Below are 14,021 nucleotides of genomic sequence, written 5' to 3'. Positions count from 1 at the left end.
ACGATGGACTTACCGAGACTCAGACGCTCTTCCCGGGTCGGAACCGAGCCACCGAGACGAGGCAACAGATCCACAGGCCAGGAAGAAGACCATCAGAACCAGCCATCCAAGGTCTGCGGTCCGGCCGGAGGCGCTGGGGGTGACCCCGCTCACTCGACAGCCGAACCAAGCCCGGTTCCGGAGAGGGAGCCGGGAGACGACAGAGCCCCGTCCATCCAGGTCGGAGACGGAGAACAAGTGAGACTGCGCAGGTCAGCTAGGGTGCCGAGGCGTCCTACGTACCTGCGCGACTACGTGACTTTTGTGAACGAGATTGACAGTTCAGACTAAGGGGGGAGGAGTGTTATGTCCTTATAAGGGCATCCGCCCTGATTGGCTGCCAGCCATCGGGCGGGAGATTTGAATCCCTGTCTAGGGGCGGTGCGTCTGCCGGGAGCGAATATAAGGAGAGCTCCGGCAGCGCGCCAGCAGTCTTCTTTTACTTGTTACTATGTAAATAAAGTTGTTACATGTATCGAGCTGGTCACGTCTTCTGTTCCTGCGCCTGATCTAACAATGTTTTTACTGTACTGTATTCAAAAGTCATGCAGTTTCTTTGGTTTGGGTTTCATGCAGGTAATATTCATTGGGCATATTATATGTGGTGTCGTTGCAACATCCTTTGAGTGTGCAAAACAAGCTGCAAAAAAAGTGAAGATTGACTATCAAGATCTGGAAGTGATTCTGACAATTGAGGTAAACATTTGGGAAACTTTTTGCATTTTGGTGACTATTTGCCCTAACTGTTTAACTGAGATCACAGCCCCCATACCCTGTCAGCATACCCTCAGTGACCCTGGTTTTTGACTGCTGCTTTTCATGCTGTCTTTAATATGGTCTCCCTCAGTTGCTTTCAAAGATATATCCAGCTGGGTTTCAGATGTGGCATCAGTCAAGACTCCAGGCATGGGTGGAGGTATGCTGGTTGTCATCCAGGATTCTCTTATGGCTTTATGGCTTCAACATTAATCCTGGCTTGTATATTAGTCCTTAAGGTACTGCTAATCAACTCCACGAGAATAGAGTATTATGAGAGCAGAAAATGACATTTATTTAATTCTGACATCCCTTCCTCCATTAATTTGTTTTTTAAAACTAAAAACTCCAAATTGCTTTTCCCTTTTCTTTGTTGTTGTTAGTTGCGAAGTCATGTCTGACCCATTGTGACCCCGTGGACAACGTTTCTCCAGGCCTTCCTGTCCTCTACCATCCTCTGGAGTCCATTTAAGCTCACGCCTACTGATGGTTCAGGGACTCCATCCAGCCACCTTATTCTCTGTCATCCCCTTCTTCTTTTGCCCTCAATCTTTCCTAGCATTAGGCTCTTCTCCAGTGAGTCCTTCCTTCTCATTAGGTGGCCAAAGTATATGAGTTTCACCTTCAGGATCTGGCCTTCTAAAGAGCAGTCAGGGTTATCTCCTCTAGGACTGACCAGTTTGATTATCTTGCAGTCCAAGGGACTCACAGGGGTCTTTTCCAGCACCATAGTTCAAAGGCCTCAATTCTTGGAAGCTATTCCTATTCTTTCATTATTTGGAGTGCTCTTTTCTTTTGACAAGTCTCTCTATGCATTTTTGAGAAATGTCTGATGCAACAAATAATCAGATTAAAAAGAACAGAGAAGTAAGGAAGAAGAGAAGAGCTCTATGACATCTTTATTCTTTATCTATAGTTTGCCCAGTAAAGCCAAGATGAACCTAAAATAGATTATGTTTTTCATGTGCTAACATGAGCAGATACAGGAATCCTCCGTAGTTTTCCCATCTGCACCATGAGTTTTAGGGAAGTTTCATCCCTTCTCTCACATTCCAATTTTATCTCCTCAATTTTAAGGTTTTTCCAAATGAAAAATCTCTTATCTGCATTCAGCAGTTGCTCAAAGACATTACTCCTTTCAACCCCAAAAACATTAAACAGTCAAATCATTTATATCCAGACTGCCTACTTTGATATATGTAATTATGGTTCCTTCTATTGTGTTTCTATAATTTAAAAATATAAAAAAATATGTTTATAAGCACACTTTTTCACATAACATACACATTGTTGATCAAACAGTCCTGTATACATGTCTGGATATGTGTTTGTAAGAAATGTGTTTTAAATGTATTTTGTATGTAATGTAATTGTAAATGTAAATGTAATTTATTTGTTTAAATTTTATTTGTTTAAATTTCTATACCGCCCTTCTCCAGATAGGACTCAGGGCGGTGCACAGCCTAAGTAAAAACAAAGCATACAAAATTTAAAAAACAGTATTAAAATAATTAGATATTCTGGCCGTAAATTAAAACAACCCAATTTAAAACCAATTTAAAATTTAGCTCAAGCCAGCCCAGCTAGTTGAAATAAATAAGTTTTCAGGGCCCGACGAAAAATCCGGAGGTCTGTTATTATACGTAACTCCGGGGGAAGGTTATTCCAGAGGGTGGGCGCCGTCACAGAGAAGGCTCTCCCCCTGGGGGTCGCCAGCCGACATTGTCTGGCGGACGGCACCCTGAGGAGGCCCACTCTGTGCGAGCGTACTGGCCGGTGGGAGGCTATTGGTGGCAGTAGGCGGTCTCGTAAGTACCCCGGCCCTAAGCCATGGAGCGCTTTAAAGGTGGTCACCAACACCTTGAAGCGCACCCGGAAGACCACCGGGAGCCAGTGCAGCTCGCGCAGGAGAGGTGTCACATGGGAGCGCCTCGTCGCCCCCATAATCCCCCGCGCGGCCGCATTCTGGACCAGCTGGAGCCTCCGGGTGCACCCCAGGGGGAGCCCCATGTAGAGAGCGTTGCAGTAGTCCAGGCGGGAAGTGACTAGTGCCTGAGTGACTGTGCGTAGAGAGTCCCGATCTAGAAAGGGGCGCAACTGGCGTATCAGGCGAACCTGATAAAAAGCCCCCCTGGCCACGGCCGTCAAATGGTCTTCTAAAGACAGCCGTGCGTCCAGGAGGACGCCCAAGTTGCGAGCCCTCTCCGTGGGGGCGAGTGATTCGCCCCCAATAGCCAGCGATGGCGTCAGCTGGCTATATCGGGACGCTGGAAGCCACAGCCACTCGGTCTTGGAGGGGTTGAGTCGGAGCCTGTTTCTCCCCATCCAGGCCCGCACGGCCTCCAGGCACTGGGACATCACTTCAAGGGCATCGTTGGGGTGGCCTGGGGTGGAGATGTACAGCTGGGTGTCATCAGCGTACTGATGGAACTCCACCCCGAAGCCACGGATGATCTCACCCAGCGGCTTTACATAAATGTTGAACAGAAGGGGCAAGAGGACCGACCCTTGTGGCACCCCACAAGCAAGGTGCCTCGGGGTCGACCGCTGCCCCCCCGTCAACACAGATTGCGACCGGTCAGAGAGGTAGGAGGAGAACCACCGCAGAACGGTGCCCCCCACCCCCAACCCCGCCAACCGGTGCAACATGATACCATGGTCGATGGTATCAAAAGCCGCTGAGAGGTCTAACAGGACCAGGATAGAGGAGCAACCCCTATCCCGAGCCCTCCAGAGATCATCCACCAACGCGACCAATGCCGTTTCCGTGCTGTGCCCAGGTCGGAAGCCGGACTGGAGCGGGTCTAGATAGACAGTTTCATCCAGGTACCGGGGAAGCTGTTGTGCTACCACACTCTCAACAACCTTCGCAACAAAGCGAAGGTTGGAGACTGGACGATAGTTAGCCAAAACAGCCGGATCCAGAGAGGGCTTCTTGAGGAGGGGCCTCACAACCGCTTCTTTCAAAGCGGCCGGCAGGACCCCCTCACTCAAAGAAGCGTTAACAATCTTCTGGAGCCAGCCTCGTGTCACCTCCCGGGAAGCCAGTACCAACCAGGAGGGACACGGGTCCAATAAACATGTGGTCGCATTCAGCCGTCCCAGGACCCTGTCCATGTCCTCGGGAGCCACAGGATCGAACTCCCCCCAGATAACACTCTCAAGACCTGCCTCAGTCATCCCATCCGGACATACCCAATCAGAGGCCAGCCCTTCCCGAATCTGAGCGATTTTGTCATACAGATACTGCACAAAGTCCTCAGCTCGGCCCTGCAAGGGGTCATCCCGCACTTCCAGATGGAGGAGGGAGCGGGTCACCCTAAACAGGGCGGCCGGGCGATTATCTGATGACGCGATAAGAGCGGCAAAATAGCTAGATTTTGCCGCTTTTATTGCCACTAGGTAGGTCTTAATATGAGACCTCACCAGTGTTCGGTCGGATTCGGAGCGGCTGGTCCTCCAACTACTCTCCAGGCGTCTTTTCCGGCGCTTCATCTCCCTAAGCTCTTCGGAGAACCAAGGAGCTAGGTGAGTTCGGTGCCGGGTCAGAGGCCGCAAAGGCACGACACGGTCCAAGGCCCCGGCAGCCGCACTATCCCAGGCGGCCACCAGGTCCTCAGCCGAGTCGTGAGCCAGAGTCTCAGGAAATGGCCCAAGCTCCATCTGGAACCTATCAGGGTCCATCAGGCGCCTGGGGCGGAACCACCTGGTCGGTCCCACCTCCCTGCGGCGGGGTGCAGCGGTTAGAAAGTCCAGTCGAAGGAGCGAGTGGTCAGACCATGACAAGGGTTCGATGACTATATCCCCTGTATCAAGGCCACTCGACCACTGACCAGAGACAAAAACTAAGTCCAGAGTGTGTCCACCCATGTGAGTGGGGTCATGAATTAACTGAGTAAGGTCCATGGCCGTCATGGAAGCCATGAACTCCCGAGCCACCTCAGACGTTTCGCCGACAGATGGCAGGTTGAAATCCCCCATGACTAGAAGTCTGGGGGTACCAACCGCCACCTCAGCTATGACGTTGAGCAGCTCAAGCAGGGCCATTGCCACGCGGCAGGGAGCCAGGTACGTGATCAACAAGCCCATCTGTACTCCACGACCCCAATTGAGTAAGATCTCATTTTAAAAACTACACAAGTATAAATTGGAAGATAATTTAAATGTCAAGGTTCCGACTGACCAACTTAGTCAGCACTCTGAGACGATCAGGGTTCATCATTCACAACCTTGACATTTAATTTCAAATAACATTAATTCAGGCAGAGTGGATCCGAAATTCACCAAGCATCCCAAGAAGGGGCATGCATGCATTTCTTGCTGATATCAAGAAAGATAGTGATTCCTTTGGCTCACATAAAGATAGCATAACTCAACAAAGCCAGTATGCTCTACCATACACTTGTCTGAAATATGTTTCCCATTTATACACATGAAGCTGAATGAGCTCTTTTACAGAATAAGAATTAGGAGTTGAGTGCTACTCACAGCACACAGGCAATGTCTCTACCTTTGGCCAGTATGAAATAATACAGTTTGGGAAATGTTTCTTTATTTTTCATGGCAAGTATTTTATTTTATTTTATTTTGATGATCAACTATTTCACGAACTGGGAAGAAGCCAATTATGTTCATATTTGCAATGAGACAATTTCTTAACTAAAGTCAATGCAATTGTACCGAGACAAAATGTGATACGTTCATTCTGTAGTATCTTCTGGGTTCTAGAACTTGATCTCAAAATTTCCTTCTCTGTTCCAGGAAGCAATTAATCATGACTCCTTTTTAACAAAAGATAAAAAAATTGAAAGAGGAGATGTGGAAAAAGCATTTCAGACTGTGGACAAAATTATTGAAGGTAAGACGTATCAATCCTGAATAACCATGAAGTCCCAGTGATAAGCAGTATATTTCTATAGTGTAGATTCAGTTAATTCATTAACATTTTGCTTAAGCTCAATACAAGTGAACTTTTCGCCTATGGATCAGAAGGTTTGCCTAAAATGAAATATTTATCATAGGATAATAGCATGAAATATTCCCTGTTTTGATATTTCTTTGCTATTTATCATTTCTGCTTTTATTGTTTTTGGTCTGTTATTTGATGAACTTTCAAGAATTCCCAAACTGTATTGCCAAGGGAAGTCTGAGAATTGATTGAATACATCCAGAGAGATACAGACTGAAGAAGGCAAAGTTAGGATCTAGCTTGAACTAAGAAATGAAATTAGATACTAATCATCTCCCTGGTACTATTGTTTTTAATAGGTGAAGTCCACATTGGGGGTCAAGAACATTTTTACCTGGAAACAAATAGTGTGTGTGTCATTCCAAGAAAAGAAGATAATACTATGGATATATATGTGTCCACTCAGGATGCTGCACATGTACAGGTGAGATAACCTGAGGTTTTGCCATTGATTCAACAGTAACTATGAGGAAAGACAAGTCACATACCCACCCATCCAAGGATGCTCTAAAACTGTATTGGTTTTTGTGTTCATTAATAATAATATTAATATTAGTTGATTTTATTGCCTCTGTTTATTTTGTGCTTGTAACCAGGTATCTGTGGAGATTCTCAGGCATCCCTGTCATGATTGTCCCAAAGGTGCTTTTCAAAAGGCAACTGGACTTTCTTTTTTTTTTCCCTTGAAGACATTTTACTTCTCATCCAAGAAGCTTCTTCAGTTTGGAACTGAAGAGATTTTTGAATGAGAAGCAAAGTGTCTTCAAACAAAGAAAGTCCAGTTGCTGTTTGAAAAGCACATTTAGGGCTATAACCAGGTAATTTACAAAAATTAAATACAAATTTAAAACAGCAAGGAAGGCAATAAAGGCCATTAAAATTACTTTTCAGTTTGAGGTGAACCACTGTTGGAACAGGATCCTATCCTTTGTGGTAGGATAGATTAGGAACCCCACACCCCACCTCCTGCATGCTTCCTCTGTTTATATTCATCACAGTGAGCAGAAACTAGAAGGCTTTTTACAAAATGATCGAGATAGGGTTGGGAGGTTCTGGTGAGCATAATTCCAAAATCACTTCCACAAGACAGGTTTTAGAGTTCTGGACTATTTCAAGAACCTTTAACTGACAGTAACAGTGGATTTAAAGAAACATGTTTATATGTACAATCCTGAGGATAGAATTCCCAGATACATATATACATAGAGTTGGAATTATATGTGTTCCTAGGTATACATGCTGTAAATTATTAAGTGGGAATATGCTGCTTGACAGGTGTAGACAAACCTGGGAATGCTTTTCTTTTTTATAGAATTTGGTGGCTTCTGTGTTAGATGTTCAGAGCAATAAGATCATGTGCCATACAAAACGAGTTGGAGGAGCTTTTGGCGGAAAAATAACTAAACCTCCATTTTTTGCCGCAGCAGCAGCAGTGGCTGCAAAGAAGTAAGTGCTAAACTAAAGCGCAACCATCTCAAATAACTGAAACCCAGTTCATATATTTAATGGTTTCTAGTTTATTTTCTCTGGGTTTTCTAAAATTATGGACATCAATTTGCTATGAAGAAAATTATTTATTTATTTACAGTGTAGACTATAGAGGCCCAAAGACTGTACACCAGGGGTATCAAACTCAAGGGCTGTGAGCCGCATCCAACCCACAGGGTGCTTAACTCTGGCCCGCGGGGCCAGCCTGAAAATAGCAACAGACTGGCCTACGGTGCCCCTGGCATCCAAAATGGGGTGGGGGGCGTGCGCAGCGCTCCCGTGCCCCATTATCAGCCTGGGTGTCCCACGCCCCATTTTGGCCAGCAAAGTGCTGCAGGAGTCCATCTAGGTATAAAACAGGGCATGGGGGATTTGGGGCGTCCCAGGCTCCATTTTGGTTGGCAGGGTGTTGCAGGAGGCGTCTGTCCTGGTTTCCCTCCCCCGGCCAGCCCGCGGAGAACTACAATGCTGATCCAGCCCTCAAAGAAATCCAGTTGGACACCCCTGCTCTACTGAATACTCACTGAGCCTCATCCTTCTTATGTTATATAAGAAGATAGGTGGCTGCTTTAAAAGTTAAGTGTTTTTAAAGTTGCATCTACTTAATAGCAGTAGAGTATTGACTATAATATACCTTCCATATAAATTAGATTGTTGCGCTTCTCCTTCTTTCACCAGCTTTTTTGAATATTGCAATTAAGTTATCAATGAAATGTAGCTAAAGATCAGAGGTGGGTTTCAGCAGGTTCTGAACAGTTCTGGAGAACCGGTAGTAGAAATTCTGAGTAGTTCGGAGAACCGGTAGAGGAAATTCTGAGTAATTTGGAGAATTACCTCTGACTGGCCCCGCCCCCATCTATTCTCTGCCTCCCGAGTCCCAGCTGATTGGGAGGAAATGGGGATTTTGCAGTATTCTTCCCCTGGAGTGGGTTGGGAATAGAGATTTTACAGTATCCTTCCCCTGCCACACCCACCAAGTCATGCCCGCCAAGCCATGCCATGCCCACCAAGCCACATCCACAGAACCGGTAGTAAAAAAATTTGAAATCCACCACTGCTAAAGATCCTAATAATCTGATACAGTAATTGTTGATGTGCTCCAGTTCGCACACATCATTTTCTTTGGATTTTGGTAGAAACTTGATATCTATTAAGCTGTTGTATATGGAAATTGTGATAATATTGATACTGCTTGCATATAAAAACATATATAAAATACCTAATGGCTTGATTTCCAACTGTGTCTTCCATAAACACCAGTGTGTCCATACACAACTTTGGGGCCCTTTTGTCATCTTCAGTACCTCACCTGTTTTTATGTTTATCATTTTACTTAAAGTCATTTAATGGAAAACCAGAATGCTATAAACCAAAGCACCAACTTCAAGTATAACTTTTTAAAGAATATTCCTAGGACTGCACTTGCATTTTTAAAGATAAAAGCCCGTGAGGTACACTAGCTAAAACGTTAGACTGGCACTGAGGACACCCAGGCTCTAACCCATCTCTAGTCAGAGAAGGTCACTGATACCGTAATACTGGGACAGTCACCCTCTCTCAGCCACATCTTCCTCATAGGAAAATGTGCGGGGGAAACACAGAAGGAAGGAGCGTGATGTATGCCACTAATCAATCTCTCTCTCTTTCTCCCTCCCTCCTCCCTCCCCCCTCTCTCTCTTGCCTTTATTATTTTTACAAGTAACTCAAGGCAGCAAACATATCCATCACACCTTCCTTCTCCTGTTTTTCCCACAATAACAAGCCTGTGAGGTGAATTGGACTGAGAGAGAATGACTGGCCCAAGGTCATCCATCTGGCTTTCATGGCTATGGTGGGACTGAATTCATGGTCTTCTGCTTTCTAGTCTGGTGCTTTAACCACTAGATCAAACTGGCTCTTGCATTCTTGCATGAAAGGCAGGGTATAAAATTAATTGGGATCAACCATGTATTGTGTTTGCTGAGAGAAGGGGGAGGGGGAAGGAGAGAGGGAGGGGGAGAGGGAAAGAGAAAGAGAGAGAGAGAGAGATGTATGTATGTTGAGGGAGTAAAAAGCAATGTGAACTGAAATGAGAAGAACCTGTTTGCCTGCTGTTAAGTGCCAATTTTATCATTAACATATCTCCCATAAGAAGTTGGTACAAAAGTAGCACAAAGACTTGGAAATCTCTGCACTATGGAATATGCTCTTTGGTGTCCTAGCAACTCATCATAATGTTGCATACATTTTTGTAGAACGGGTTGTCCAGTTCGTTTTATCCTGGAGCGAGAATATGACATGCTAATAGTTGGAGGCCGACATCCGCTTTATGGAAAATATAAAGTAAGCTATTTTGATTCTAAATGGCAACAGTTTTATATACCTACAAATTATTACCTCACACAGACTTACTCTGTCCTTGCCTATCAGCAAAAACACAATTTCTCTTTCTGGTCTATTCTGTCTCCTTATACTGCTGCTGTACACAATGTCTTGGACTGTGCAGAAAGCATGCAGAAATCAGGCATCTTCTAGACATAGGGCAGGTTTAACCCAAGGCAAAAAAGTATTTTTATGAGTTATTTCGATCAGTATCTCTCATGCATGCTCTGGTAATCTCCCAGTCAGAATCTTCCTCCCTCCCTCCCTCCCTCCCTCCCTCCCTCCCTCCTTCCTTCCTTCCTTCTTTATGTTTTATGTGTGACTGTTTTTGAGAAAGATTCAAAAATTGGACAGTTTTAAGTGTATCATTGTTAGTGCTTCATCACCTGCAATAGCTGCCAATATATTAACAGTTTGAGATCACTGAAATATTCCTTTCTTCAATTTATTTCTTTCCAGAGATTTTGCTTATTTCTTTCCAAATAAGCAAAATCCTAAACAAAGGAGATAAGTAGCTGTCAAGAAGACTTCCTAAGTGGAGACACATTAGCAGTCAAATGGTCTCCCCAACAAAAAAGTTTATCTGATACACAGCTTATTATCCTTTCGGCACCATCAAAATTGTTGAAGAAAAAAATTAAAGATGTAAAAAATGCTGGTGCTTTTGTTGCCCAGAGAAAATTCCAGTAAACTTCAGGGGATTCAGACGAAGGAGATAATGTGTTTCTAACAATACACTATTCTGATTTTAGGTGGGATTCATGAAAGATGGCAAAATTAAAGCTGTTGACCTTCTACTCTTCATAAATGGTGGATGTACACCAGATGAATCTGAAATGGTAGGTTTCTTTATAACAGAAGACTCATAGATAGAAACAATATATTTAGTGCTGGTTGCAAGAAAAATAATCTTATACTTGCTGATGATAGAATATTTGAATACTTTATTTATTTGGCCAAGTGTGATTAGATACACAAGAATTTGTCTCTGGTACAGAAACTCTCAGTATATATGCAAAGCAACAGAAATTGAATATGAGTTGCATTTTATTCATTCCTTCCTGGATCGTCGTTAATATGGAATGAATGTTTTGCATACTAAGAGTGGGAACTGCTTTATCCTTTTCCGTGGTTTCAGCTGTTTTTTGTTATATTGGGGAGGCCGTGAGTATCATCTGGCTTGATGGTATTTTCTTACTTAACTTAGAGATTGTTGTTGAGCTTGTAGTTGCCATTTGTATTTCTTTTAATATCTTCTCCCAGAATCTCATATACTGATTTCTATTTAGGATATTCTATTTCTTTTGGGATTTTTGTATGGTTAGTGGCTTTCAATAGTCCCGGTAATCCCAAGAAAATAAGCAACTAGGATAGGTTCCCTTATCACACTATCACTATCTATATGTAAATTTATCTATAAGTTCTATTTTCCCTTTTTCGATATTTTACAGAGATCTTCAATTCATAATAACTGTCTGGTCTGTATTACTCTCTAAGCATAGGGGTAGAATATAAGGGGGGGGGAAGCGAGGGAAAAGTCTAATACTTCAGCAATTCATCAGTTAACTATCCTTATATTTGGTTATTTACTATCTTATTTAAATTAATTGTTAAGTACTATTAATTAATTAGTATTTATCAAATCAATTACCTTAATTTCAATCCTAAAATCAATTAATCTGTCTAATATAGTTTTCAAAGCTAGACATGCAGAAAGATATAATATTTAACTACCAAGATAAAATATAGCACTAAGATAAATATAGTTATATATTAAGAGTAAATATAAAATTAAATTAACAGTTATATATATAGTATATATTATATAATATATAGGATTATATAGATTTCACAAACAATACATTTAACATTAATGCCTTCTGCGGTTCTTAATCACTAATTTGTTATCAGCTTTTAATACAATTAATTATACTTTACAGTTGATTCTTCTTCTTTTTCTGGATCACTCTCTTCTCTCTCTCTCTTTTTTTTTTTTTCTTCTCTTCTTTCCAAATTTGTATCTTTCTTATTTATTGTTCAAAGTCCAAAGTTCTAAGTCCAATGTCCAATGTCCAAATATTTTTAGATTGAGTGTCCAATGTCCACCAAAGCTTCAAAACCCCCAAGTGTCCACCTTTCAACAGAGAGAGAAAAGGAGTAGAGGGTAGAATAATCCAAATCCCGAAGTTTAGGTCCAAACCTCCAAATCTCCAAAGTCCAAAAGTCCAAGAGTCCCAAGAGAAATATTCCACTTAAATCCAGGAAGGAATGAATAAAATGCAAGAGACTATGGCCTATAACCATGAGGAGACAAGGAAAAACCACAAGGAACTAAGGATGGATGTGGGAGAGATAAAGGATAATATTAGGAACATGGACGAGAAGATAGGAAAGATACAACATAAAATGGAGGAAAATGAACAGAGGATTTGTAAGGTGGAGGAGAGAATAGAATATACAAATAAGAACATGGAGAGGATGGAATATGACCAAGCAGCTACAAATAAGGATCTAGAGGACACGGTATCATATCTTGAGATGGAGAAGGCATCCTTCTACTTAAGGTTCCAGAATGTAGAAGAGCAAAAGGAGGAGGACTTAGGAGAAATCATGACTGAGATACTCTCTGAAGTGACCCAGAGGAACAAGGAAGAGATTCGAAGTGGAATAGACGAAATCTATAGAGTCCACACGAACTACGCCCGGAGAAATAAACTGCCAAAGGAAATACATATCAGATTTACAAAAAAAATCCTTAAAAGAAGAGATCTATAGGAAGATGAGAGAGGATACAGCTATGTATAAGGGAAGAGAAATTTTAACCCTCAAACAGATACCAAAAAGGACGAGGGACCAAAGAAGGAACTACAATTTCCTAACGGCACAATTAAATAAATTTAAAATAAAGTTCCGTTGGCTAATACCGGAGGGTCTATTAATTTCCTGGGAAGACAAAAAATACAGAATTGATAACGTAGGAAAAGCACAGGACTTCTTTGATCAACACTTCGTGCTGGAGGAGGAGCAAGAGAGTAGAAAAGAAGAGGGTCCTAAGAGGCAAGAGGAATGGCGGACAGAGAAAGAAGGAAGAGACCAAGAAGAGGGGAGAAGATTGGAAAGAGAAAGAATGGAGAGAGAGGGAGCGAGGGAAAAGACGCAAATGATACTCAGAAACAACAAAAGATTGCAATCAACGGATAAATAAATAAAGAGAGATGGAAAAAGAGCTAAAACTCATTTCAATCAACATAAACGGACTTAATTCACCAGCAAAAAGAAAACACACATTTACAAAACTTCAAAAACTAGAAATGGATATTATAACACTCCAAGAGGTACATATTAAAAGACAGCATCAAAAACTATTGGATAATCAAAGATTAGGAAGACTATATGCAGCGCTTGGAGACCAAAAAAAGAGAGGAGTCGTAATATATGTGAAGAAATACCTAAAAACAAAACAAATATATGCAGACACAGAAGGACGTTTCTTAATAATAGAAATACAAACAGAATCCAAAACAATACTATTAATATCTATATATGCACCCAACACAAATCAAAATGATTTTTTCAAAAAGCTACACAATATAATTAAAGACCTGGAGTACGAAGATATCTGTATGGTAGGAGACTTCAACGCAATCATGGACATAGAAAAAGATTACCGGAGTACCAAACAAAGTAAAACCAGAAAGAAAACTCTACCGGAACCCTTCAAGGATATGATCAATGAACTACACCTACATGACGTATGGAGAGAGGCAAACATGCAAACGAAACAATATACATATTATTCAAACCCACATCAGTCATGGTCTAGGATCGACATGGCCTGGATGACTTCAGACCTCAGAGAGGAGGTAAAAGATATCGAAATAGCAGTGAACACCTGGGCAGATCATAACCCCATTAGAATAATATGGAAGGGACATCGAAAGCAAAGGAGGTGGATGATGGACACGGGAATAATAAAGGATAAGGAATATATACAGATGATCGAGAAAGAGGTTAAAATGTTCCTACAAATAAACACTAAAGAACAGACAACACTTCAAAATCTTTGGGACACAATTAAAGCATATATAAGAGGTCTTACAATCGCGTATATGGCAAAAAAAAATAAAGAGAAACAACAGTCAAGGAATAAGTTGTTAGAAGAACTCAGAACATATGAATTAGAATTGCAGAAGGACCCCCAAAACAAAACAATAAAAGCAAAATTAAACCTTACTAAACACAGAATCAATCTGACTACCCAGACAGAAATCGTACAGAAAATTAAATTAGCAAAGCAGAAACACTTTGAGCATGCAAACAAAACGGGGCGCTGGTTAGCGTATAAATTGAAAAAAGAAAAAGAAAGGAGAACAATATTTCAATTGCAAGACGAAACAGGTCAAATATA

At 42.1% G+C, this 14,021-nt stretch overlaps 1 protein-coding gene across 2 annotated transcripts in view; it reads left to right on the top strand.

Moving 5' to 3' along the window:
• AOX1 (aldehyde oxidase 1) overlaps positions 1-14,021 on the top strand; it is an 89,525-nt gene that overhangs the window by 36,654 nt on the left and 38,850 nt on the right. For both annotated transcript variants that reach the window (XM_070933274.1, XM_070933273.1), the window contains exons 19-24: positions 616-735; positions 5,557-5,653; positions 6,064-6,188; positions 7,077-7,210; positions 9,487-9,574; positions 10,366-10,452. In XM_070933274.1, coding sequence (XP_070789375.1) covers positions 616-735; positions 5,557-5,653; positions 6,064-6,188; positions 7,077-7,210; positions 9,487-9,574; positions 10,366-10,452 — 651 coding nt within the window. The remainder of the gene's footprint in view (positions 1-615; positions 736-5,556; positions 5,654-6,063; positions 6,189-7,076; positions 7,211-9,486; positions 9,575-10,365; positions 10,453-14,021) is intronic.

This window comes from Pituophis catenifer, unplaced genomic scaffold, assembly GCF_029215685.1.
Source record: "Pituophis catenifer annectens isolate HBS135680 unplaced genomic scaffold, rPitCat1.0.hap2 SCAF_1, whole genome shotgun sequence".
NCBI lineage: Eukaryota > Metazoa > Chordata > Lepidosauria > Squamata > Colubridae > Pituophis > Pituophis catenifer.
Note: the sequence above shows the minus strand (reverse complement) of the source record. Positions and strands in the feature narration are given on the sequence as shown.